This window comes from Etheostoma spectabile, chromosome 8 (genome assembly GCF_008692095.1).
Source record: "Etheostoma spectabile isolate EspeVRDwgs_2016 chromosome 8, UIUC_Espe_1.0, whole genome shotgun sequence".
NCBI lineage: Eukaryota > Metazoa > Chordata > Actinopteri > Perciformes > Percidae > Etheostoma > Etheostoma spectabile.
The window spans coordinates 8,593,675-8,619,774 of NC_045740.1; the positions used below are offsets into that span (position 1 = coordinate 8,593,675).

Here is a 26,100-nt window from a genome sequence, read left to right on the forward strand (position 1 = left end):
TTATATGTTACAATGTTATTGTAACATATACATACATAACTGCATATCAAGTTCACTGAGTACCACTCAGCCGTGAATACAGTCAAACAAAGTCTTCTATGGCATTGGAGAGTTTCTGAAGTCTCCTAAAAATTACCCTGATGATGTCACCGGGGTTATTTGGGGATTGATCCCTATCTGGATCCCTACTAGGATATTCCATATTATGTTGTTAGAATTTGAACTATTTCTCATAAATCCTGCAACTTTTATGGAAGTGTAATACTAAATCAATGGAGTGCCCCTTTAAGATGCCATATATGTATTGTTACATTACATGACATTAATGCAAAACATTAATCACTGTGTCACTTTTTTTGTGGTATATTATATTTATTTATATTTATATCATATATTTGTGGGTATATTGGGCTTGTGAGGGAAGAAATCAACAACCTAAATTTACTGTGGAAGCAGCCGTCACGGTGACCTCGGCTCGGGGTTATCCTGCCGTAAGAAGCTCACAGTTCACCCTGCTCTGCACTGTCCTCCAGACAGACGGAGGAGAAGCTGCAGTTTAAACTATATTAGTCTCGGTCCCTCCTCTGTCTGTGCGACTCTGACGTAGCAACCAGCGTGTCCTGCCGGTGATGTGAATAAGGGCGGTGCTGCCTGCTTACTGTATATTTCAGAGAGTCTCATAGCGTTTGCCCCCTCTCTGCTCTGAGTTTCGTCGAGTGTCAACCTCCAAAGTTAATCGGGCCAGGGAAACATGGCTGGATATTTGAAAGTCCTCAACTCTCTTTCGAGGTCCGCCGCTGCTTTTTCCAGAAACCCCGCGGTGGTTGCGCCGGCTGCAAACTGCCAGGCTTTACAACAAAGAAACTGTGAGTGGAGAGGATTAACTGGGGTCACCCTCAGCATCATTATGTTAACGGCTAACTTTATTTTTTTATTAGGATGCTGTCTTTTAATGTAGCTCATGTTTGCTAATGTAATGGCGATATAAACGGTCAACCTTTAGAAGTCGGTGGCGGACGAGCTACGCAGCTAACATCTTGTTAGCTAGCTAACGTTACCTTGCGTGTGCCGTGAACCAACTAGGATGCTGGTAATAGTGATACGCGTTTTCTGAGTGTAGAGGAAACGATGCGCTTAACGCTTCCCATTGCGTTAATAGTTGTTTTTATGATGAGTCGATTTTGTTTACATAATCCGGAGGCTGTAATCGTCAAGAGATGAGGGCCGAGCTGACGTGGAGAGAGCTGTCTTTGTCTTCCCCATTCAATGTTTAAGTCCAGTTGATGACCGTGTTAAATATGTGTTGTCACATTAATGAATGAAACGTTAATGGTCAAATATACTACTACTAGTAGTAAAAACTGGACAATACACGCCGATCTTCCTCGTAAGAAGGAATTCAAGGAGAAGGTGCGAAACTTGGCAGCAGATGTATGGAATGAATCTTCCGTTTTTAGCTGCCTGTGTGTGCCGACATTTTATTGCTCGTTGTTGCTAATGGGGGGCTAAAATACAGTCACACCGGTAAATCAGTTCTCCGACTCTTAACCGAGTAGCTGCTCGTCAGCCATCGTGTCATTAGTGCGGCGCTGACTTATAAAACTTTTTGCCAAGGTCAGCCACTGCATACGAGACTCCGCTAAAGAGAGCAATGGCTGCCACTGCTCCGGCTGTCCTACATAATGTTTCTATCGGGATTACATTTACAGTAAAGCTCAGAGCTGCACATTTCACCACGTCTGTCTCTTGCATAATTACTGTAAAGCCCTGTGCGTTTTTCTTTGCTTTCATGTTGGCTCTAAACGTTGATCAATTTAATATTTGTATTCATCAGTAGGCTACCAGGAGACGAGCAACCACAATCTTTTGTGTTCTGTGACTTGGAGCAGGGATCCATATTTATCATGGAAGCTTTAAATACATCCAAAATGGCATACTGCAGGTTGTAACTATATAATAAGCTTTTGTGTTGTAGCTACATGTCTCCTTGCAACCCAAACAAACAGCCGTGGGTCAGGTGAAGGGCACTTTGGCTCTGAAGTTTGATTGAATCAAGATGTCATTTGAGCTTAGTAGTATACCTAGCTGTCAGGGGTGATTGATTGTAGCCCAGTTTACACCACCAGGTATGTCTCAGGTTGATAAAACAAACAGTGCAGTCCCACAGATATCTGCAATAGGTGTACTCACTTCTAAGATACTGTCAGGCATTGCCACTGTATTTTGTTTTGTGTTTAATGCCAAAATCATCTGGGATACAAATCAGTGTGCCAAAAGTATGATTGAGAGTGACACTACTGTCACAAGTTGCATGGTATTTGCTGACAGCTCTTTGCTGCAATTGCCTGCCCTTAACATTTCCCAGTGCTCATAAAATTGGCCAACATACTGTTTCTTCTTGGCTGGGGATTTTACAAAGAGAATGTGTAATGATCCTGTTAGTCTCCGTTAGTTTGTAAACTTTGAAACATATAATTTGCTGCCACTTCCTCTTTTTTGTCAGTACAGTTTAATAGTTTATTAACTGACCTTCTCACAAACGTCTTACCCGCAACGTGGTTTTAGTCATCTTGTTTACATGGTGAAAAGCTTTTCTTGGTGTGGGATTAAAAGTTAAGGGGTTTACGGCTCTCCTCCCTCTGTTGAAAGTTAACCAGAGAGGCCATATAGAAACAGGTTGTTGCAGTCATCTTGTCAAGACACACAGGCGGCTTGCCACTATACTGTATATAACACTAGTAATGTTGAGCACATAGTAAAGATCTCATTATCCAGCCTCACAGTTCAGTTTCCACATTAGTTGTAAATACCGTGTGCTAGGGTATTTAAAACTGCTGAATACTGAAAGCTGGTGCTGAATGCTAGGTCAGATTTTTGTTAATTCTTTATCAGATATTTCCTAGTTTTGCATTGTTTTTGTACATTGCTTTTAGGCAAATTCTTTTACAGCTGTTTGAGTTTAAAACAGACAGCTCTTATCAACATGCTACCCTATGGATCATGGTATGATATCCTGTGCAATTCTTTCATTTTATAGTTGGTTGGATTTATATTTCTGCAAAGGACTTGTCTCTCTAAAGATACCGCCGGAGTGAAATACCTTGCACGCTTATCACCACTTCTTGTGCGAATGATGTGGCAGGCATGCCCGCATGGCTTCTATTCAGCTCGCCCTTCAGCGTCCAGTTTGTGGTGCATTCAGAAGTTACATAACCAACTCAGCTCCCTCTGGCGGTCCCCTCCCCCTGCACTGTGATAGTAAAGCCATGTTTGAGCAGATTTAGGTTAGGACGAGTCAGAAATGGTGCCAGTAACAGTAGCTGTGAATGACTTACCCATGATGCAGTGCGGCAGAGCCTGTACTGTTCAAATGGTAGATATAGAATAATAGTGTATTATTAAATTACCAAAAGCCAGTCCACCTTCTCCGCTCATAAGGTGCTTAATTTTTCCTGATCATAACACATAACTGTTAATATTTCTACTGACAATTTATTTCATTAACAGCATATACAGTAGGAGTGATAGCTGTTTGGAAAAGCTGATTTCCAGTCTAGTATTTTCTGTGTTCAATACATGTCAACTTGTCAGTTAATCAATAAACCGCTTCAGCTCTAATAATAGAATCTCTATACATAGAAATACTTGTCAACATGAACTAAGGGGTGAATAAAACTCACCAGCCACAGTAGCACTGACCTCATACTTTTGCTTTTGTTATTTCTTTCTGTTTGCTTCATGCATTTTAGTAACTTATTTGTAACATAGAGGTAACAACTGTCTTTGCTATGAGGTTATTTTCAGTGCTTCATCTAAAGTCGGCAGGGCTCATGTATCAAGTTTGGAGCATGGAAACAGAGCAGAGGCTGTTATGACAGGTGTTACTGAGGCTTCATAAGCCCAACTAGGTCAAATGTAATAAATTCATTCGATATAAGGAGATGTTGGTTGTGTAACATTTTCACCAGGCTCCTTATGTTTACTTGCATTATTCTGGGAAGGCTTTGGGTAGCAGTGGGAAAGCATTAACTTGGCTGGGAAGTCTGGGAGTTACTTGATCCTCTGCACCTCCCCCTGTACTTTTCTATTCACTCAAAATGTCCTGCCGGCAGGACTCGCACTGAGGAGAATGAGCACAGACATGATTAGAGATACTACTCTATGTCAATGCAACATGGAACAACTTAACTTGGAAGTTAGGAGACCACTCTGTTCAAAGCCATTGTTGGCATGAAAATAAACTCACTCTTTAAGTTATTAAAGTTCAGTGTTTAAGAAAACTAACGGTAAAAAGTGATTTTGTTCTTAAACATGAAATGATAAACAAGTTTTGTGACAATAACATTCAGGATCTCATTAAGTTTTTATTATTGTCACAGTTTGAGTATAACTGTGGACTGCATATTAAAAGGTCACTCTTCTTAGCATTGATGTAACTGTTGACCTTGAATTTGTATTGTATTTGTATTTTGGATGGTTGCAACCACAGATTAGTGATACCCTGTGGGGATTTTGGCCACTAGTAGCACTATGGTGCAGTGTTTTAGTGGGTCCCAATTAGTTTGTACAACATGCATGAGCACTCGGAAATGTAATGTCGAGAGATTCAGGCTAGAGCTGCAACGATAAGTCGACTAACCGATTAGTTGCTTAACAGCAAAATAATCGGCAACTATTTTGATAATCATTTAAAACGTAAAAATTGCAGACAATGCTGTTTACAGCCTCAGATATGGAGATTCGCTGCTTTTCTCTTTTTTGCATCATATTTAACTGAATATCTTTGGGTTTTGGACAAAACAACATTTAAATGGTGTGACTGTGATGACATTTTTTTATTTTGACACTTCATAAACTAAACAATTAATCAGTTAACCAAGAAAATTCGATGATTAATTGAGAAAAAAAAGAGTCCTTTGTTGCAGGCAGTGCTGTTTCTGAGGCCTATATATTATCTGGCAAATGCAAAGTAAACAGGACGCAGAAAACACTCCTGCCTCTCTGCAGAATGCCTCATAACAGGATATCTCTCTTTATTATTAATCAATGTAGTTTCCTGTGTTTATGATTGTTGCACAGCAGTTTTTGGCCCCTAAATAGGCTTATTAAGCATGTTGTGAATGAAAAGATTGAACCGCTCTATATGTGATTGACAGATGCCGACAAACGCATCAAAGTGGCCCAGCCAGTGGTGGAGATGGATGGAGACGAGATGACAAGGATCATCTGGGAGTTCATCAAAGAGAAGGTGATAAAGCGGCGTTGAGGTTTTGCGGGGTAAACACACAAACACTGGTGTAAGTCTCAGGGGACGACGTGCCCGCTCTGTCTGACTCGCCTGTTTTTATATGACAGACTGAGACACGTGGATGTGAGGGGGGGGTTTATGTGGAAGATTATGTATGCATGATGTGGTGGAGGGGTTTCGGTGATGTTTCATTCAGTCACTGGCTTATTGCCTCCGGAGAGAGCAGATGGTGCGCAGGCTCAGGAAGAAAACGTGGAGAGGCATCAGATGAAATCCCAGAATGTTTTCTGAGTTATAGTGTTTAAACAGTGAATGTGTAATTTATAAACCATATCCAAATCATGCATATAATACGCAAATAGCACACATACGTTTTACAATACATTGTACATACATTGTTGACATTTTAGATTTTTATACATTTAGAGCCACTTCTTCAGTTATAGTAATTTGATTTGAATTTTAAATTTCTCAGAAAACTGAACTGAAAAAAAGTGTTCTAGACAGCAAATAAGTGTTGATGCTGTAGTAAATTGTGGATGCTAATTTGTGTTTTTGTTGCATCATTTAGCTCATCCTGAACAATGTTGATGTTGAGCTGAAGTATTATGACCTGGGTCTGCCATATCGTGACCAGACTGATGACCAAGTCACCATTGACTCTGCCCTGGCCACTCTGAAGTATAATGTGGCAGTTAAATGTGCCACCATCACACCGGATGAAGCCAGAGTGGAAGGTCTGTAACAAGTTTTTGATTACCTGTTGTACATCAGAGCACTTTATTGTAGACCTGTGTCTATTGCCCCGCAGCTTGAATTTGCAAATTTCAAGTTTGTATTTATTGTAATATTCACTCCAAGTCAAAAGATTACAGCAAAATAGGGGGACAACACAGAATATATTTGTGCTATCATTATTTACATCCTTACTAGTTAAGTCCCATTAGAATTTTAGAGCTTTTCATTTGAAGACCTAAAGACTGAGGTGAAAGAATCTCAGCAGTTATCACGAAGGAAAATGTTTACAACAGAGAAAATGCAAGACATTTGTACACAATTAAAAAGGTCTTTAGAAAGTGGGACAAACTCTTATTGATTGGAAAAAGGCTTAATCGAAAGAAATATCAAATGTCCAGTCAAAAGGATCTGTTGGTTCCTACACAGAGCTGACGCTTCATTCATTGAAATTATTTTATAGATATGAAAAGTTTTTTGTTTTTTTTTAACATTAAGACTTCATAGTTCAGAGAATAATATTTTACTTTCTAAATCTTTAATAGTTCGTAGATTCTAACAAGTCTAACGCTAAGATTATCTGCAAATATATTTATTACATTTCTAATATCTTTCTAATGCATTTCTCTTGTTATTTGTCATAACTAAAACTATAGAAGTATAAAAATCAGGCTACGTCAAATTACTCCAAGGGACATTCATGAAGGGGTCCCTGATCAAAACCGCTGATCAAAAGCGTTTACTGGCAGTGAACATGACTATTAGATATAACTGATGGATCGACTAGGCTAAATATGTTGGCCGATAAACTACAGAAATGCCAAAGATATGTTTTATTGTCTCCAATACGTTTCTTGGTAGCAGATGTTACAAAAACTAATGTTAGGGAATTTTAAACTCTTAAATATAAGTGTCAGTGTCAGCCTCAAAAGTCCATTGCATGCGGTTCCTATGGTAATTTCTGTGTTTTCTGTGTTTTTTTTAAATTAGAGTTCAGCCTGAAGAAGATGTGGAAGAGCCCCAACGGTACCATCAGGAACATTCTGGGCGGTACCGTCTTCCGTGAGCCAATCATCTGCAACAACATTCCCAGGCTTGTTACAGGCTGGACACAGCCCATAACCATTGGCAGACACGCGTTCGGTGATCAGGCGAGTCTCCTCTAAATGCTGAAGAGAATGTAGCAGTTCAATTTACAGTCACAACACACCAGGCAATTACATAATAGTTCATAAAATAATCAAAGTGAATGAAATTTGCTGTGTTTCTTCTACAGTACAGAGCAACAGACTTTGTTGTGGACCAGCCTGGCAAATTCAAGATGATCTTCTCACCTGCTGATGGTAGTGCAGGCAAGGAGTGGGAAGTCTATGACTTCCCTGCTGGTGGCTGTGGAATGGGCATGTACAACACAGATGAGGTGAGTTTGTGCTTCTGTTTAGAGGGAAAATGCTGCCTTCTTGTTAACAAATCCCATAAAAAAACAAGCAGCAACAATATGTTAGTCCTTCTCTCAATACGTTTTGACTGCCCCACTGCGTCCCTGGCACTCAGCCCCAAGCACATTTGTTCCTGCTGCAGAAAGGAAAAGGCTAAATTATTTCCCTAAACAGCTGGGCATTGTAGTTTTTAGCAAAATTATTCAAACAGCAGTGAATGGTTTGTTTGTTGGGGGCTATTTTACCACTGCAGATTTGGTATGCTAGTGAAAATGTATGACTGCAGGATGGTGCATGTTCATCATAATTATCCCTATGATGGTCACCCACTGACCAACACATATTGTAAAAGATTGTATCTTGGCGTCTTGGCGTCTATCAATACAGTATAGCCACGGAAAATATAGCGATGCAATGCTGTAGGGCGATATCGATATATGAGGCTAAATATCGTCTTAAATGTTGGATATAATAATATCCTGATATTACACAAGTGTTGTCTTTTCCTGGTTTTAAAGGCTGCATTACAGTAGAGTGACGTAATTTTCTGAACACACCAGACTGTTCTAGCTGTTCTATTATTTGCCTTTACCCACGTAGTTATTATATCAACATAACTGATGATTAAAAAAATTTCATTGTGCACAAATTTAGTGAAAGCACAAACTGTCAACCCTACAATATCGATAACAAGGTTCGGGAAATATCGGGATATTTGATTTACTCCACACAGCCCAGCTCCACTATGCTGTTTTGATTTTTCCCCCGCCCCTACCGTTTTCTTATTTTAACACACAAGATTTGCTTCTGTGCTCTATAAAAGTCTTGAGGGACGATTGTGTCCTAAAAGCCACTCTCTGAATAAAAGATAAGCAGTCCTTCATACCTGAGTAAGATGCTTGTCAGACTGAAATGTCTGTATGAAGGTAAATATGGTGTAAAATGTGAGAGCGCAGTAGATGCAATGTGAGCACTTGTAGAATATGATTTGAGAGCTTGTACAAGTAAAATTCGTATTTTTAATTTTTTTCCCACTTCAGTCACTTTTCCAGTACAACCACACCTCCACAACCACAAGTGATTACAACCTGTCGAATCTGTCGCTCCAATGTGCTCTCTCGCATCACACAGCGGCGAGTCTGCGCACTCGACTTTTGCAACACTTCTTGCGATACATTTTGGTGCAAAACCAATTTGTCCGTCCGCGGCTGCAGGACCTGGAGCTCACCGTCAGTGTTTCAGTTGGACTCTTAAAAAGTGTTGAGATAATTAAAAGGTGTTTACAGTATTTAGAAGCGGGCTGGCTGCTAGATAGCTTAAACTAGCTTTCATGTTACATAAATAAGCCAGACAGAGTTGTCCCTCATTTGACGATAGAAACCCTGCTGTCCCCCCTCCCCCCGTCCTGTTGACTCAGAGCTCCACAGACTAAGTCCACAGGTACAAATTACTTTTGCGGCAAATGTATCGCAAGAAGTGTTGAAAAGGTCGGGGGCGCAGACAGATTTTTTTCTACAAGCTCTCAAGTCATTTTCTATAAGTGCTCACATTGCATCTACGCACTCTCACATTTTGCACCCTATTTACCTTCATATGTGTGTTTGCTACATATGTGTGTTTTGCCAACAGAATGGTGTAGGTGAAATTTGTTGCTTTAAGATAACAAATGTCTACTAAGAGGAATGCAAAATAACATGAATTTGCTTAATTCTTGCCTGTGGTTCCAGTTTCTACCCCAATCGCTACCCATTTAGGCATATTGATAGTACTTATACTAAACCCTAACCTATACCTAAACTTTGAATTCTATAACTTTTTCATACTTAAAGAAAACTGCTGTTACATTGTGTATAAGGTTTTCTGTAGAATTGACACAGTCAGATCAGTCGTTGCGGTGCTTCGCTACTATTTTGTTTGACTTTATCAGCTGGGCTCTGTTTGATTTAACGACATCAGATGTCATAGTAGATGACTTTCAACTTGTCAAGGGGAAGGTTGTTAACCCCTGTACTACTGATAAGGCTGCCATGAGCTGTTTGTGTTTTTTCCCAGTCAATCACAGGCTTTGCCCACAGCTGCTTCCAGTATGCTATTGGCAAGAAGTGGCCCCTGTACATGAGCACAAAGAACACCATTCTTAAAGCCTATGATGGCAGATTTAAAGACATCTTCCAGGATATCTTTGAAAAGTGAGTATCTTCTGTCTTTGTGTTTTTTATGAACAAATAGACACATGAAAGTGCTAAACTATTTTTTTGCCCTCTTTCATAGCTAAAATAGATCACAGTAAAATAATAAACTAAAATAATTTGATTTATTCTTGTTTACAAAATTATTACAATAATTAGGATTTTGTACAATAATGCAGAAAAATGAAACCTGTTGTAGAATAAGGAGGAAAAAAGGCAAGAAGTAGATTTTGTTGAAAATGTGGTTTGTGCTTCCCACAGGCACTATAAGCCCGAGTTTGACAAACTGAAGATCTGGTATGAGCACAGGCTTATTGATGATATGGTCGCCCAAGTGCTGAAGTCTTCTGGAGCCTTTGTGTGGGCTTGCAAGAACTATGATGGAGATGTTCAGTCCGACATCCTCGCACAGGGTGAGCTATTTGGAAAGCAACACCACTACTGCTTCTTGGGAAATTGTGCCGGAAAATAGTTTTGAAATACTTTTTTGAGCAGATGGGGCTTGCATTAAAGAATTTGTTTTGCATTTTGTGTTTCCTGTTGTAGGCTTTGGCTCTCTGGGATTGATGACATCCGTACTCGTGTGCCCTGACGGAAAGACCATCGAGGCTGAGGCCGCTCATGGCACTGTGACCAGGCACTATCGCGAGCACCAGAAGGTTACTCTCCATCTTTTTCAATCTAATGGCTCTTCATTGGAAATTATTGGGCACTGAAACCAAAAATTTATTTAAAGCCAAATTATGGCCTCCCAAACAGTGTAATCTGTGAGGTCATACTGCCATCATGTGGTGAAACTTGAGATTGAGAAATATGCTTATAGATGCCCAAAACCAGTAAATATATGATTATTTCATTCATTAAAATTGACAACAACATTCTTGTTCTGTGTAATAGTTACAAACGTTAATATAACCCTCATCTTCAGGGAAGGCCGACTAGCACCAACCCCATTGCCAGCATTTTTGCCTGGACGAGAGGCCTGGAGCATCGTGGCAAACTTGACGGGAACCCCGATCTTATTAAGTAAGTGATGTGGTTGTTTTTGTAGGAAAGACACACAAACACATATGATGAACATGTTTTTTTTTCTAAATGTCTTTGTCTTTTGTTTAGGTTCTCCCAGACTCTGGAGAGGGTGTGTGTCGAGACTGTTGAGAGCGGTACGATGACCAAGGACCTCGCCGGCTGCATCCACGGCCTGTCCAAGTAAGTTCATTTAGCGTGTCAATACGTATGTTACAGAACGGTCAGAGCAACACCAACAACTACTACTATCATAGTTGTTGCTGCTTTTCTCTGTTTATATCATTTTAATTTAAGTACCTTTTGGGTTTTTGACTGTTAAGGTTGCACTCTCCGAAAGTCCAAAATGTCCGTACACGTTTTTTTTATCTGTCATACATGTGTCAGGCACAGAAACCTCGCAAACTGAGTCTAATCTTTAATTTACATTGATTAATTAATGAATATGTTGCGAAATATTTCACAAAACAATACAAAAAGGAGTCTTCCAACAGTGAAGATGATTTTGTTGTCCTCTCTCTTCTTAAAAACAGAAAAAGAAATAGGAATAAATTGGGTCCATCCAATCGTGAGATTGCTCAGAGAGCAAGGAGCGTTCCATCTCCTTATCAAGGAGCTGCGGGATTATCCCGATCGATTCAAAGTTTACTTCAGGACATCAGTGGCTCAGTTTAATACTTTGCTAGCGATACCAGAGCCACATATTAAAAAGAAGACCACCAAAGACAAAGTGACTCAACTTGTCAGGCGCCATTCTTAATTTTGACATTTGCTTGTACGGTGGCTCTGTAGTGTCAAAACACCTCAAAATGCTTGCTACGGATTCGGAAAAGGGCAGAAAATTCAACCTGATCCAAATGTTTTGAGATGATTAAATTGTAATAGCCATTTTTCACAATTTTCTTATATTTTATCCACCAAACAAATTTGAGAAAATAGTCTGCAGATTTATCAATCGTACAAAGATCTCATAAGTTGTAGCCCTGATTCAAAGTATGTATCCATTTATTCCACGGAGCATCTTTATGTTTTCAGACATGAAGCCTATAATGGCATCTAAAAAGTAAAAATGTTTGGTGCCTTCAATGGCAATAATTCTCTTGGATTAAACCTCCACCATCAGTCTGAAACACTGACATTGATTCTGACCTGCCAGCATGTGATACAGGTTGGAATCCCAAAACCTCTTCCCAAACATGCCCTCATCTTGTTTAGAGCTTAAATCCAGCGTGGTCTTCTGTAGACAGGATTCTTTGTATTATAGATATTAAAGCTAGATTGTGGAACTTTTGGCAGTGAGAGTAATTATACAAACAACAGTAAAATCTATAATAATGCTGCATCTCCGTGGTCTCGCCCCACTTCCTGTTTTTCATGGTATTGGGTAATACAGGTAGACTGACATACTGCGTGACCAATCAGAGCCAATATGAGCAACTACTCTGTGAGGAACTGTGAGTGAGTGAGCAATGTTGGTTGACGGCATTTTGTGTACTGCCCAAATAATGACGTTGTTGTGGAGATATAGTATAAACTACTCCGTCTCAGTACAAAAGGGCTGTATCGGCAACATTCCACGGACAAATCAGCTCTGATATACTGAGAAATACAGAGAGCTTTCCCTGGTGCTGATAGACTTAATCATTGTGTGAACTCGTTTGGCAAGGCCTTAAATGTAACGGACGTTCATTTATACCTTATGTAGAAGTACCGCACTCATGCTTTAATTAGAACTGCACACGTGTTGCACGATTGTCCATCAAAATCCAGGTAGGGATAAAAGATTTTCTAATCACTGACTTAAACCCTTACTAGAGGGTTGCGTAGCCCTAGTGGAAGTATGTGCTGTCGTTCACCATCTCATTTCTGCACATGATTGGTAGATGACAGACTATATTAGCTGTTAGCATCAGCTCACCTACTAACTTAAGCACATCTTGGCTTTCCCTTTATCCATGAAGCATTGCAGCTCCCACATCTGCCAATGATTGTTAATTTTTTTTATCTCAGCAAACTAGAGACACGCATACACATCCATTTAAAAATAATACTGCTGTCATGTTATACTGTCATGTAGCACCAAGTAATACTGTGTTTGAAGTTGCTCATATCACACAGCTTGCTCATTCTAAATAATAATTATGGGATTTATTAGATTGGGTAAACCCTGTCCGATCTGCCGGTGATTTGATTTCGCCCTTCAGTTCGGTCTGGAAACTTGCACGTTTAATTTCCTGCTTCAGTTCACAATTTTGCGGGAACCAATCACAAACTTATCTACCTAACACAATGACGAGAGAGAAGCGACCAAGCAGCTTCTTGTTTACATTCAACATAGCGGCCACCGAACGCCACTCAAGCGCAGCAACCAGTTGATGCCGCTGTCACTTCTACGTCACCTGGATTGCTGGTCTGATTGGTTGAAGGACTATCCAATTGCGTACAGAATCATTTGAATTATGCCCGTTGATCACGCCTCTTGTGCAGAGAAAATACAGAGCAGGCTCCCCAGACCAACACTCAATCTCAAATCTATTGAACTTGGCTTGGTCTGGTGATAGCCAGACTAGGTAATTATAATTATAAGGCTGTTGTTATTAACAACAACCATAATAATAAGAATAAAATAAGAAAGGTTAGTGATCGTACTGCTACAGTATTGTCTTTTTTTCATAAAGTAGTGCATTGAACTTTCTGATCTGCTCGGTCTTGTCTTACCTTCTCAGTGTCAAGCTGAACGAGCACTACGTCAATACCACCGACTTCCTCGACGCCATCAAGACAAATCTGGATAAAGCCCTCGGCAAGTAACGGACTTGGAAGTATATAGTTAGTCTGGAGATGGCAATATCATCATTTGTTTTTGTACCTCATTTTTAATTTAAAAGGTCAATAAATCAACTTGTATTTTGTCTGAAGGAAACAATACTGTATAAGATTATGTAGTATTCTTTTAGATTGTTAAAATAGTTGAGAACTGTGCTTCCACCTGCTGCCTCCCTAACTATCTGTTCCACTTTTTGCAAGGTTTATTTTTGTAATGTGAAGTACTGTATTCAATACTGTGTAATGCTTTGGGCAGGACTGAATCCCATGTCAAACATATTGGACAATAAATCCTGTGTTTGACCCACTATTGGTATTTTCTGTTGTTTGAAAGCAAACAAAAGTCAAGCATTTCAAAGGTAAATAAATTTATCATTTTACAGTATGTTTGTTTGGTACACAACATTTTACATACATTTCTATCCACATTATCTCCACACTGTCTAATACAGAAAGCCATTTAAGATGAACGTCTTCCCCTTTTGTATCACCACTAAAACAGTGATGGAATGAACACAGAAGCTGAAAAACTCACAAAATTGAGCATTCTTACAGTATTTTAAATGTGCTATACCAACATCGCAAATGGATACCTTGTTTTGCAGGTTAGAAGTTTGAAAAGCTAAGCACTGGGAAACTGAATATATTGAGCATTTCCCAAATCATTTTCCACAAGGTCCGGGGCCCTGTCACATGTTGGGAGGCTGTCGTTCATCACTTGAGACCAGAGTACAGCATGATGGATGGCATGCTCTTGCAGACACACTGGGGCACTTAATATTTGTGTCTCGAGTTTTTTTTTGGGACACTTCTTGTTGAGATTCATCCATAAAAAACAGAACTGCAATATGAATGCAGGGTTTGCATTGCTTTTGGAAAAATGCTGCAGTCTCGTCTCGTGAAGGCCTGGATGAGGGAAATGGTGAGGATTGTTGAAAGAGCAGCTGTACCACAGCCTGTTCTCTGTGGTAATCTTTTGAGGAGATCTACAGATGGGTGGGAGGGAAACCTGAATGTAATTTCATGAGGTCTGCGATTGGACCCCAAGAAATCCAATGTCCCAGCTCAACAGCAAGGAAAAGAGACTAACAGTCTCCATAGCTGCAAGATTTGATCCAATTCTTTGGTAAAGGGGTCCTACCATTAAAAAAAGGTATTTTGATTAGCGTCTTAAAACATTCCACAGAAACAATTACATTCATAGACTACAGGGTGATGCTTGTTAATGCAGAAACCTAACAAGTAGACACAGTGGTCCTCAGTGCAATGCACTAATTACAGTACCAGCCGACATACAAGAGGACTGATGCATTCTGTACAGTATTATACAATAAAACAGATTGCAAATCCAATGGAATTTAACTCATTCTGCAGACTTTAAATTTAATTAATCACAGTATAAATCAAAGGGAAACGTTAACCTCTGCAACTTGATAAGCTTTGGCAAGTGAAATAAACTGTTCCCTTCACATTAGTTTACCCCAGCAGACTGAGAGAGACCGGGATTGTCTAAATGACCAAGTGCAGTATAACATCACCATATGCTTCAAAATGTTTTTTTTTTAAAATCCGGCTCAGATAATCCTGTCTTTAAGCAACTGACAATATCTATGTAGTTAAAAAGATATTTTTACCTAAATGCTCCTGTTTTAGACGGTCCGCATTTCTCAAATATAATATATTTATTCAGTAGATTTGCTGTGTTTTAGAGATGAAAAAATGTAATAAAGTTAGACGCATACATTTCCAAATTCTGTAACGTTACGAGTGATTCCAGTGCATATGAATGTGCAGTTTGCTGGGTTTTTTCGCACACTCGGAACAACCCAAGCACAATGCTTTTAAAAGCAAACACAAAAAACTACATTTTCACAAGTTCAAACTTATTTTCAATTTTGGGTCATTTCAATAAGTCACGCAGTGCTGAAGCGCCCTGCGCCCTTCCCATAGGTGCTGTAATACTCCATTTGAGATAGTTTAGCAATGTCTGGTGTGTTGTTGTTGTTAGCTCGGTTTTCTCGCTCGCTGAATTCAAAGCTTTCCTCTTCGTAGTCCTCCTGGCCATCTGTGTCTTGGGGGGGTTCTGATGAAGGAAGCAAATACACACATATGATCCCACTCTGTCCTTAACAGCACACACATACAGAGCTCTTCCTAAAGACACACGGCCTCATTGAGGACAGCCAGTAGATTGCCCCTCCTCCCCTGCCTCAGTATCAGTCTCTACTGATAGAGACAGGCATGTCTAATCCAGGCACTGCTATATTTACTAAACACACAGGGAGGGAGTGACAGAGAAACATCAAAACACTTGGCCACACGATTCCAGTACATGCTGAGTCAAAGTGCATTAAGGGTAGACTGAGTGACAATAATGCGACATGAAGCCCACGGAGCAGTCGTAACCCATCGACAAATTCAAATGTCATCAAGGAGTTTCATCTACTTCAAAGCAGAGAGTGTAATTAAGGATAATCAATGGAGATATTCACCTTGTCCGTCTATTGAGGTGTCCATAATGCCGTGTTTAACCTTCATGTGTCGGCTGAGGTTGCCCTTCAGGTTGAACTTGCTGGTGCAGTAAGGGCACTTGAAGGGCTTGCTGCCGGCGTGGAGGTGCATGTGGCCGAGCAAGTTGTACATTCTGTTGAAAGACTTCCCGCACACCTGAGAGGCAAGAGTCACTTAGTCAGTACCCCTTCCCCACTCTGTCCCATTGGGACCCAGTTTGTTCTTGAAGTAAAACTACACTTGTTTCACTCACCTTGCATTTAAAAGGCTTGACCGGCAGGTGGACAATCATGTGCGTTTTAAGGGTCTGCTTCTGGACAAAGGTCTTGAAGCAGACGTGGCACTGGAAGGGCCTCACACTGGCATGAATCAACATGTGTCTCTTCAGGTTGGCAGACAGGGTGAACTCTCTGGCACAGACGTCACACTTGAATTCTTTCATACCCTGTAGAAACAAAAAAAAGTGTTTGGACATTTAAATTAATTTGGCAAGATATATGGTTTAGAGGAAGATAAATAATGAGTCATAGGGAGAAAACACACTAGTATTTTGATTCAACACATGTACTGTAGCTTACATACATGTAAGGGGGCGGGGGTGTATTACATGTTGAAAAGACAAAGTGAATAAAGTCAATGGTACAATGGAAGAAAAAAAACTGTTTTTATTTTAACAATTATTTAAATATTTAACAAAAGCAAATGTCACGAAAAAAATGTTTTCCCCCCAGAGAGTAAAACAGACTATATAATGAAATGGAGAGAAGACCAGGGTGATTCATCCGACACAAAGGGAAGTAGCCCTGCAAACGACACACATCACAAAACACATGCAAGTGGGGGGTTGAGCCAAACTAAAAAACTCAAGGCCTTTGAAGGCTATGTTTACAAAGAAACTGGTTTTGGAAGAAAGGTTATGGAGCAAGTGTGCAATAAACCCCCCCATTTCATACAGAATTCATACATAACTCTGAGTGAAGCCAAAATACTTTTTCTATTTTAAATAAAGGTTTAGTTTGTGCTGTTGCATTAGGCCAGCAATATTCTATACAAATGCCTTAAGTGCGAGGGTGTGCGCTGCCAGTACCTTGTGAGTGAGAGCGTGTTGCCGGAGGTGGTGGATCTGGACAAACTCCATGCCGCATTCAGGGCAAACGTAGGGCCGCACGTTCTGGTGTTTCATCAAGTGGTTCTGCAGCTGGCTGCGATAAGCAAAGGACTTGTGGCACTCTGTGCACTGGTATGTGGTCGGGCCCTGGTGGCTGGCCAGGTGACGCTTCAGGTGTGCGTAGGTTGGGAACTCGAGACCACACTGGGTGCAGACATGGCACTGACCGTTCTCATGTTTGTTCTCGTGGGTCCTCAGCTCGCTGGGGTAGGCAAATCCGCGGCCACAGAAGCGGCAGCTGTAGGGCTTGACGTCCGAATGCTGCAGCATGTGCCGCTTCAGGTGGCTGGTCTGCGTGAAGGCCTTCTCACAAACGGTGCACTTGTGAGGTCTGGTTCCCTGGTGGGTGAGCAGGTGAGTCTGGAGGTGACTTGGCTGCTTGAAGAGCTTTCCACAGTGTAGACATTCATGGGGCTTAATTCCATTATGGCCTAGAATATGAGTGACAAGGTTGTATTTGGATGTGTACGACTTCTCACACATGCGGCACTTCCAGCGTTTCAGACCCTCTCCCACATCTACGCAGTAAGACTCGTCAATCTGTACGTTAATGTCCAGCCGGTCGATCTGCATTCGCCTGGCAAGACCCTCTGGGTCTGACCACAGCATGGCCTGGCCGTTCTCCTCATACTCTCCTGGCAGGGCCATGTCAGCGGACTCGTAGGCCACCTCATTGGACTCATAATAGCGGCTCTCCAGAGGACTGCCAGTGTCACCACTTGTCTTGAGGTTTAGTGCCTCCTCCTCCACTTCTTCCTCCACCACCAAGTCTTCTTCTTTCCTCTCTCGTTCTCTACCAGTGTTTTCTTCTTCTTCCGGTTCTGGCTGTCTATCTGTTTGTGACCTGGGTGTATGAGAGCATGAGAGACAGTTTCCGCAGGCCTGTTCCTCTTTTGGAGAATCTTGTTGGGTGACTGGATCCTCTGACTTCCCAGGACTTCGCTTACTGTTCATGTGAATGCAAGAAGGAGGAGTATCAGACTCAAGCCGTTCACCTTTAACCTGAGCCTGTGGACTTGCTACTTTGCGTGGGTGACCCTCCTCACTCCTGGGCCTCTTTGTCCTCCCACGAGGCCCAGGCCGTCTTCTCTCACTGCAGTGGGGCTGGGGCTCCGGCTCCCCAGCAGGCTCAGCTAGGTAGTCCCCATTGGCCCCTATTAGCTGATCTGCATACTCATACTCCATTGCCTCAGGTGGAGGAGGGGGGCACTCTCTGGGCTCCCCCTTGTAAAAGCCATTAGGAGCAATAGTGGCCCCAAAGATTTCATTCTGGGAGATGAGGCCAAGAACGGCAGCCTGAGCCAGAGATAGCACAACCACAGGCTCCGTCTGTGTGCCCACATCCACGTGGCCCTCTGTCACCTTGGGGTAGGTCCGCAACAAGCGGCTACTCTCCTCCTCCTAGAACAAAACACATAGAACATACACGTTTAAAAAAATGAACTTGAAGAAATAATATGTCTGTGTTTTTATTACTCCTTTGTTACAAATCTTGCCTTATATAACCTTTCCCCATTGTTGCCTTATGATATTGGTAACTTTCCTATTAATACAAACAAAAGTTTGTGCTGCCAGAATATTTAAATTTTCATTTGATTTTGTTTTGTTTTTAAATCCAGACTGACACCAGAAGCAACTCCCAGGGCTCCAAAGAGTATGAAGACAATGTTTTTCAGGGTTACTCTATGAGACCCGCTTTCATACTATGCCGTTGTTTCTTTGCTCTGAATCCACAAAACATTTGATTGAGGAGATAAGACAGATCTATGTTAGCACCCGGCTTCCTTCCTTGACAGGCTTTAGAATAATAAAGAACACAACAAGGGATGCAGGTCCAGCCAGGAAGTAGACTTCCGTGGACTGTCCTTAGCTCTTCCTGTGGGGTCCCGGGGCAGCCTGGCTGACCAAAGTCAGCTCATCGCTGGTTCTATTTGTCACATTCACGAGGAGCAAAGTGTCTCAGCTCTACACACACCGTAGCTGACTTCATAATGCCTGCCACACTGGGCTTCCTTATAATAAGATGATATGTGCCGGCAGGCACTCTCATATCCATATCAGACATTCAATTGAGCTTCCAGCTCATTCCATATTCCAGACCAATGCGTAAGACTCGCTAACATAATTGTATGGTTCGAAAGTGTTTCAGACCCACATGCACATGTTTACCCCGGCGCCTGTAAAAGCGGAACAGTGAAACTATGAGAACGAAATTGTGGTACAACCAAACTGTCTGTCCGTGGTAAAGGAGAAGCGAGTATTGTAGGCCACTGGTTTTAGGTTATTTCTCAGCATGGGTCTGAGCGGTAGGAAAATGTATAGAAAGAAGCTCTGACCCCTACTTTCTTTTCAGACTACACACACTAGTCTTCATTTTGTGCCTGCAAAATCTGCTTTCTTTCCTGACACAATACTGAGAGAAAGAGTAGATGTAGAAAAAGGAAAAAGAAGAGGAGATAAAGCAGGTATAAAGGTGTGTGTGTGTGTGTGTGTGTGTGTGTGTGTGTGTGTGTGTGTTGGGAGAGGGGAGTAGACCTGGATGCCCTGATAACCACGTCATTTATAATTACTGCTTTTAAAGTAGTCAGACAGAGACAGACTGTGTGTTTGTGAGAAAGAAAAGGAAAGAGACTGGGTGTGTATTTGAAAGCGTGTGTGTGTGAGAAAAGAGAGGGAGGTATGGAGAGAAGGAGAAAGAGCTGTGGGCGGGGGAGGAGTGGAGGGAGGGAGACAGAGAGAGAAATGAGATGGAGGGGCTGAAAGATAAAGAAAGAGGGGAGGAGAGGGAGGGGAGGGAAGGGGAAGGAGAGATTGAGTGAGCATGTGAGAGGAGGGAAGAGAGAAAGGAAAAGGAGAGGGAGGGGGTGTGTGAGGGGGGGCGGAAAGAGACAGAAAGACAGAGTGAGTGAGTGAGTGAGTGAGTGAGTGAGTGAGTGAGAGAAAGAGTGGAAGGAGGGAGGGAGGGAAGGAGGGGAGCTGGAGAGAGAAGAAAAAGCACAGCAAAATGAAAGGCTGACAAAATGAAAGAGAAAAAGACAAATGACAAGGAGAAAGAGAAGGTAGGATAGTAATTGCGAGAGTCCGTACTTTCATGTTTAAAGTTGCATCTGAGAGACACCTAAGGACAAACAATTAGAGCAGCGGCAGCAAATGTGCGGCAGAGAAAGAAACACAACTCTTATCTTTTTTTTTTTTTTAAAGATGTTACCCACTGCGGTACTTATATGAATGTAAAAAGTAATCTTGCTTCCTCTCACACTCACAAACAGACAAGAGTGTAAATACCTCACTAACAAACTGCCAAACAAGTAACCACCAACCCCCTCTAACCCTTAGCAGACACACATCTTTCTCCATCTTTTGGTTACAAACTCACCACATTGTTCCTGGAGTGATGTTTGAGGTGTTTCAGGGATCTCATCCTTCAGGAGAAATGAGTGGAGTAAAAAAATCCACCTCCTATTTATATCTGTAGGAGAGTGGGGCGGTCCCACGGCTCATCCTCCTCCTACTGTTGCTGTTATCAGAACTGACTGTGCCTGCCCCCCTCCACCCCACCACCACACCACACACACACACACACACACACACACACACACACACACACACACACACACCACACACACACACCACACACACCCAGCATCACCCCATTCTTTCTCTTCCTCCCACCCTCTCCTTCCCATCTCACTTCTCTTTCTCTTCTCTTTTCTCTTACACACACACACACACACACACACCACACACACACACCCACACAACACACACACACACACACACACACACACACACACCCACACACACACACACACACACACACACACACACCACCACACACACACACGCACATCTTATCTCCCTTTCTCACTACATACAATTCAGCATGACCCTTCAACACACATTTCTCTTGAAGGCACACAGAGACACAAGCTCTATCTTTTCTTGATCACACTTTATACTTTGCATTTCCTTTTTTATGAGCGTGTGCTCAAACGCACAAACACTTATACAATCTAATCAGTAGTTTCTCTCTGTACGTGCACACTGATATATGTGAATTTACACACCCACAAACATGTTTATATATATGTATGTATGCAGGCACACATAGAGGCACGTACACACTTTCACAACACGCAAAAACATTCAGAGAGACTATGGGTGGAGGTGCGTCTGTCAGCTGCAAAACAGTCAGACAGATAATGTCTGAGAAATGCTAAAATTTTAACTTTCCAAAGACCGTGCAGTTTGCTGCCATTATTTCTAGATTCAAACTAATTAACTATTGAGGCAACCTGAAGTATACTGTCTGAGAAATTCAGAAGAAGAAGAAAAAATGAGTGACAAAAGAAAAGAGAAGAGAAGGAGAAAGAAAGGAGAGAAAAGCAGTTAGGAGAGGGAGGGAGGGAGGGAGACAGACATGGGGGAGAAAGAATAAGGAAAGAAAGAAGCAGAGGGGAGGGGGAGTGAAGCTGAGTGGAGGAAGAGGACGAGAAGGGGGGTAGGGGGGGGGTGGGAGAGACAAGAAAGAAAAAGGGAGAGAGAAAGATCGTGGTGGGGGAGGGAAGAAGAGAATGCAGCAAAAAGAAGGAAGAAGGAAAGGAGGGGGTGGGTGGGGGGCTGAGGCATAAAAAAGGATGTGGCAAAAGAAAGAGAACGAATAGAATAAAAGAGAGAAAAGAAAGAGCTGAGGGGGAGTGGTGGAGAGGGGAGGGGTGGGATGGGAAGAGAGATAGAGGAGCGTTGAAAAAATTCAGTGAAAGGAAAGAAGGATAGAGAAAAAGAGAGAAGAAAAAAGGGGATGGATGGAGTTTTGGAAAATAAAAAGAAGAGTCCATCAGCAGAGAAAAGAGAAAGGGGAGGGGGGGTTGTAGAATGAAAAAGAGAAGAGGAGGTAGAGGTGGGGGGGGAGGGGGGATGAGAGCAAAGGGAATGGAGAGAGGAAAGGAGATAGAGAGACGGAGAGAGTGAGGAAAAGGAAAAACAGCAAGGGAAGACATTAACTATTGAACTTCCAGATTTCTTTCAGGCTGTGTTGAGAAACAGTGCGGCAGAGTACCTGCGGCTAAGTACAGGTTGTGTGCTTAAGTAGTCGGCACTGAAGATGATCCTGATAATTAGACAGGTATTCTATTATACCAGAGCTTGCCTTACCCCTTTTAACTAGTAAACACTGGGAAAATGTGTGGGAAGAAAAATAAAAAAGTGCGTTTGAGAAATGTATGTATAGGTGCAGGCGAGCGAGACAAACACTGTGTGGACACATGCCAATTGCGACTGTAAGGCTGAGGACTGTGCATAAACATTTCCTACTAAATAACAGGAAAGGGCAAACCTTGAAAACCTTGATCAATCATCAGCGGCTGGGAGTGCTGCGAGAATGAGAAAGATAGAGAGAAAGGGGAGCGGGAGGGGGGAGGAGGGAGAGATAGGGAATGAGAGTGAGCGCGAGGGAGGCAGGGAAGGAGGGGAGGGAGAGAGAAAGAGATTGAGTGAGGGTGTGAGTGAGGGGGAGAGATAGCAGGAAGTCGAGGGAGAGAATGGGAGAGAAAATAGAAGGAGAGCAAGGGAAGAAACAAAGAGATAAGAGGCTGAAAGACAAAGAAACCACATGGAAGAAACAACAAGGGACACGTACATAAAACAACACAGAACTAGCCTATGGGGAAAATGAAAAGACACAGACAACAAAAGTTTGGGGAAGAAATACACTGGCTCCTTTCCAGGCCTGAATCTTCATAACAGCAAAAAAAAAAAAAACTGCTCACTTGTCCATTTACTTTGGGTACATTTTCAGGTGTGTGTATTGGGGGCTACGGAAAACTAATAGTGGAAAAGGCTATGGTGGATAATAAGCGTAACATTTCAGTTCTTAGATTATTCAGGTTCCTATGAGCATATGCGAAAGAGGGAGAGAAAGGGATGTAAACTGTTGCCCTGCTCTCAAGTGTACTAGCCCTCAACTGGGATTTCAAATGTGCGTTTGTGCATGGTGGCGTGTGCGCATTGTGTGTGCGACTGATGTCTGAGATCAGTGACAAGCACACACACCACTGACACCAACACGCTTTCAGTTCCCCACAGCCCTGAAACAACACACTTCTGACACGGGTGTCCGTATGACTTACTGTAATTCTACCAATGACTTTTTGAGCGTTTGCGAAAACTCGGCCTGGTTCTGTGCGTTGTGTATCTATGGGAGGGCGACCACGCAGTGCAGTGACACATCCTCTCTACGATATAGGTCAAAGTTATAAGTTTTTTTTTTAGCATGAGGAAGAGTGCAAGAGAGAAAGGGAGGGTGGGAGAAAGAGAGAGGGGGGACATTTTTATCAGTTGTCTGTTTTACCCCTGAGAAGAGCTCAATGAATCATAAAACTGCAGTGGACTCATTGATGACAACTCCCTGTTTTCTTTCTTCTTCTTTATTTCTGGTATAAACAAATGTGAGTACACATTCTGTGAAATGTAAATGACAATATACTGGAGAAACTCAGTTGTGTATCAGCTGTAGGTCAGTCGCTCTCTATATATACACACCCACTCCACCTGCTGTATGTTTAGTGAGCTCACATTGTCAGTGTTGTTTCTTCATCCAGCCCAGTGACAGGCTGCATACAACCTGAGTTTGCCCTGACTGTGTGTGAGTCGCTGTGCTAGGTGATGGCTATAATTCAACATCCTTTCACTGTCAGGCAAGCCATAAGTGTGTAGGTTTGTGTATAGGGTTGTTTTGGCTGGGGCATTCAAGTAAGGATTTTTCTTCTGATCAGAAACGGAAAAAGAAGGGGAATCACTTTGCTCTGTGTGTTGAACTTAGAGTTATTGGACTGCTAATGTTTTAGCCGGCTGTTCCTCTCAGACCTGTGTCTATAATGCAGCAAGCCCACACACCTTCTGTTATTTCCAGTGCTGGATCAGTCTCACCTCTGTATGGCATGCTGATATAATAGTACGTCTCAAGCATGATTAGCTGTTGTAATTAAGCTTTCACAAAAAAAGCACAGCAGGCTTTTTCTTAAGCATAGAACAGACAATCACACAGCTTGAATCTAAGCAATGCAGATGGAATATAGCAAAACTGTATAAAAGCAGCCACACCCTATATTCGCACGCCTCCAGTTTCTTCCATTAAGGTCAGTAAGAACAGACTGGACACACAGACAGGAGAACACAAACTGAAAAAAACAAAAATTCAGTCTTTATCAGTACTGCCTCACTCACTGCTGCGAAGGAGAACAACTTTAAATGTGAGGCATACATGATTAGACAAGGTAGACTATAGGTGAATCACTTGCAACTTCAAGCAAATAAACAAACAAGAATCTGCATCATATTCTGCATTTGTTTCAATATTGATGTTTTACATGTCTTCCTGTTTTTCCCCCCCTGTATATTTAAACAAATCAAGTCTTAAATTCACTCAACAAATCATTCTTACGCACACCGCAAGACAGGATGCAGAGATGGCCAAAGCAAAAAACCCTAAATAAAAGATTACTTTCCCCATTTTGAAGTGCGGGTACTAAATGGAAAGACAGAATATTAGCAATGAAATAGCTCTGCTTGGAGACAACACTGGAGAAAGGAGTGTGGGGAGAGCTTGAAAAAAAAAAAGACTGAATATAAAGGAGAAAAGACAGAGTTGAGGGAGGAAAGGAGAAGAGCATTCAGCAAGGAGGATATAAAAGGAACAGAGAGGGGGGCGAGGGAGTGAGACAGAGAGCTATGGAAGGAAAAAGAGAAAGAGAAGGGAGAGAGAGCGAGAAAAGAGGGGGGCATGGGAGAGCAAGAGAGAGAGGAGAGAGAGATCAAGAGAAAAAAGGGAGGAGGGAGGGAGGGGGAGCGAGTGAGAGAAACAGAGACAGAGGACGAAAGAGAAAGACAGAGAGGAGAGAAAAACAGAGAGGGGGAAGGGAGAAAGAGGGATAGCCACAAGAGACTCTAAAACCACAGAATAAAAACCCTCTGTCTGTCTGTAACTCTATATAGATATACAAATATGAATCCTAATATATGGGCACATTGCATTTATTCAACGGGAAAGGATAGTCAACAGTACAGAATTCAACATGCACCTCAAGTTCATTCAATAAGTCAGCAAACACAATGTAAGACCACGGAGAACTCATATCGTCTTATCAGGAATGCAGTTTTTCATTGCAGTAAGGTGGGAGAGGAATATCACCAAGGTACTTTATCCTATTTTAGTCGCTCTGAAGTCTCTTCCTGCTATGTGATTCATGAAAAAGTATGCTTAGAAAATGTACTGCACAGTCTTACCATATTTTCTCTCTATAGGTGCTGAAATCTTTGTGCGACAGACAGACGTACATAAAGGAAACACGTGATCATGCAGGTGTCTATATAGTGAAATGGCCCCAGATTTAGTCAAGGTGAGGCCCACAATGAACCTCAGAAGCCCATTAACACTAGAGGTCTCTGGAGTGCCTTATATGCTGGTCAGAGGCAACCACACACAACAGACAGTGGGGACACAGCCACTGTCCCTCTATGGCCGTCACTCCTTTGTATTATTCCTCCACCTCCCGGTAACAAATTTCAGTCGGAATTACTTTTCTTTCGTCCAAGTTTCATTCTTTTAAATCAAACCCTTTGTCTATCTCTTCTTTTGTACCTTCCTCCTGTTTCCATGGTTACCTCTCTCTCTGCTCTGTACACTATCTATCTCTTCCTCCGTTTCCCTCTCTGTCTCTCTCACTCTGTTCTTATCTTTCTCATTTTGCTTTCATCTCTGCCTCCCTTCCTCCTGCTTTATCCCACACCCTCCTCACTCCGGCTTTTATCTCTCTTCACTTTCATCTGTCTTTCACCTTTCTCTCCCCTTCAAGCCTGCCATTCCATCATGCTGGTTTTTGGTTCTTACTTATAGAGAGAAAGTTTTATCGGTTTCCCTGTCAATTCTGCATTTTTAATCATTTCCAATTTATCCAACCC

At 41.9% G+C, this 26,100-nt stretch overlaps 2 protein-coding genes across 3 annotated transcripts in view; one reads left to right on the plus strand and one right to left on the minus strand.

Moving 5' to 3' along the window:
* Window positions 1-548: 548 nt before the first annotated feature.
* idh2 (isocitrate dehydrogenase (NADP(+)) 2) lies at window positions 549-13,773 on the plus strand. Its single transcript, XM_032524122.1, has 11 exons — window positions 549-866; window positions 5,157-5,248; window positions 5,820-5,985; window positions 6,974-7,134; window positions 7,260-7,403; window positions 9,475-9,611; window positions 9,873-10,024; window positions 10,158-10,270; window positions 10,540-10,637; window positions 10,728-10,820; window positions 13,364-13,773. Exons 1-11 carry the CDS (start codon window positions 752-754, stop codon window positions 13,446-13,448), a joined length of 1,356 nt encoding a protein of 451 aa, XP_032380013.1. The 5' UTR covers window positions 549-751; the 3' UTR covers window positions 13,449-13,773.
* A 41-nt stretch (window positions 13,774-13,814) lies between these two features.
* The window catches only part of znf710a (zinc finger protein 710a), a 30,252-nt gene continuing 17,966 nt past the window's right edge, over window positions 13,815-26,100 (minus strand). The window contains exons 1-5 of one of the 2 annotated variants that reach the window (XM_032524117.1): window positions 20,519-20,595; window positions 17,062-18,543; window positions 16,228-16,419; window positions 15,956-16,130; window positions 13,815-15,546 (exon numbers count right to left, since the gene is read on the minus strand). In XM_032524117.1, the coding sequence (XP_032380008.1) occupies window positions 15,377-15,546; window positions 15,956-16,130; window positions 16,228-16,419; window positions 17,062-18,543; window positions 20,519-20,563 (2,064 nt within the window). In that variant the 5' untranslated portion in view covers window positions 20,564-20,595 and the 3' untranslated portion in view covers window positions 13,815-15,376. Of the gene's footprint in view, window positions 15,547-15,955; window positions 16,131-16,227; window positions 16,420-17,061; window positions 18,544-20,518; window positions 20,596-26,100 lie in introns of those variants that run through there. The other variant, XM_032524118.1, reaches the window with a different exon arrangement.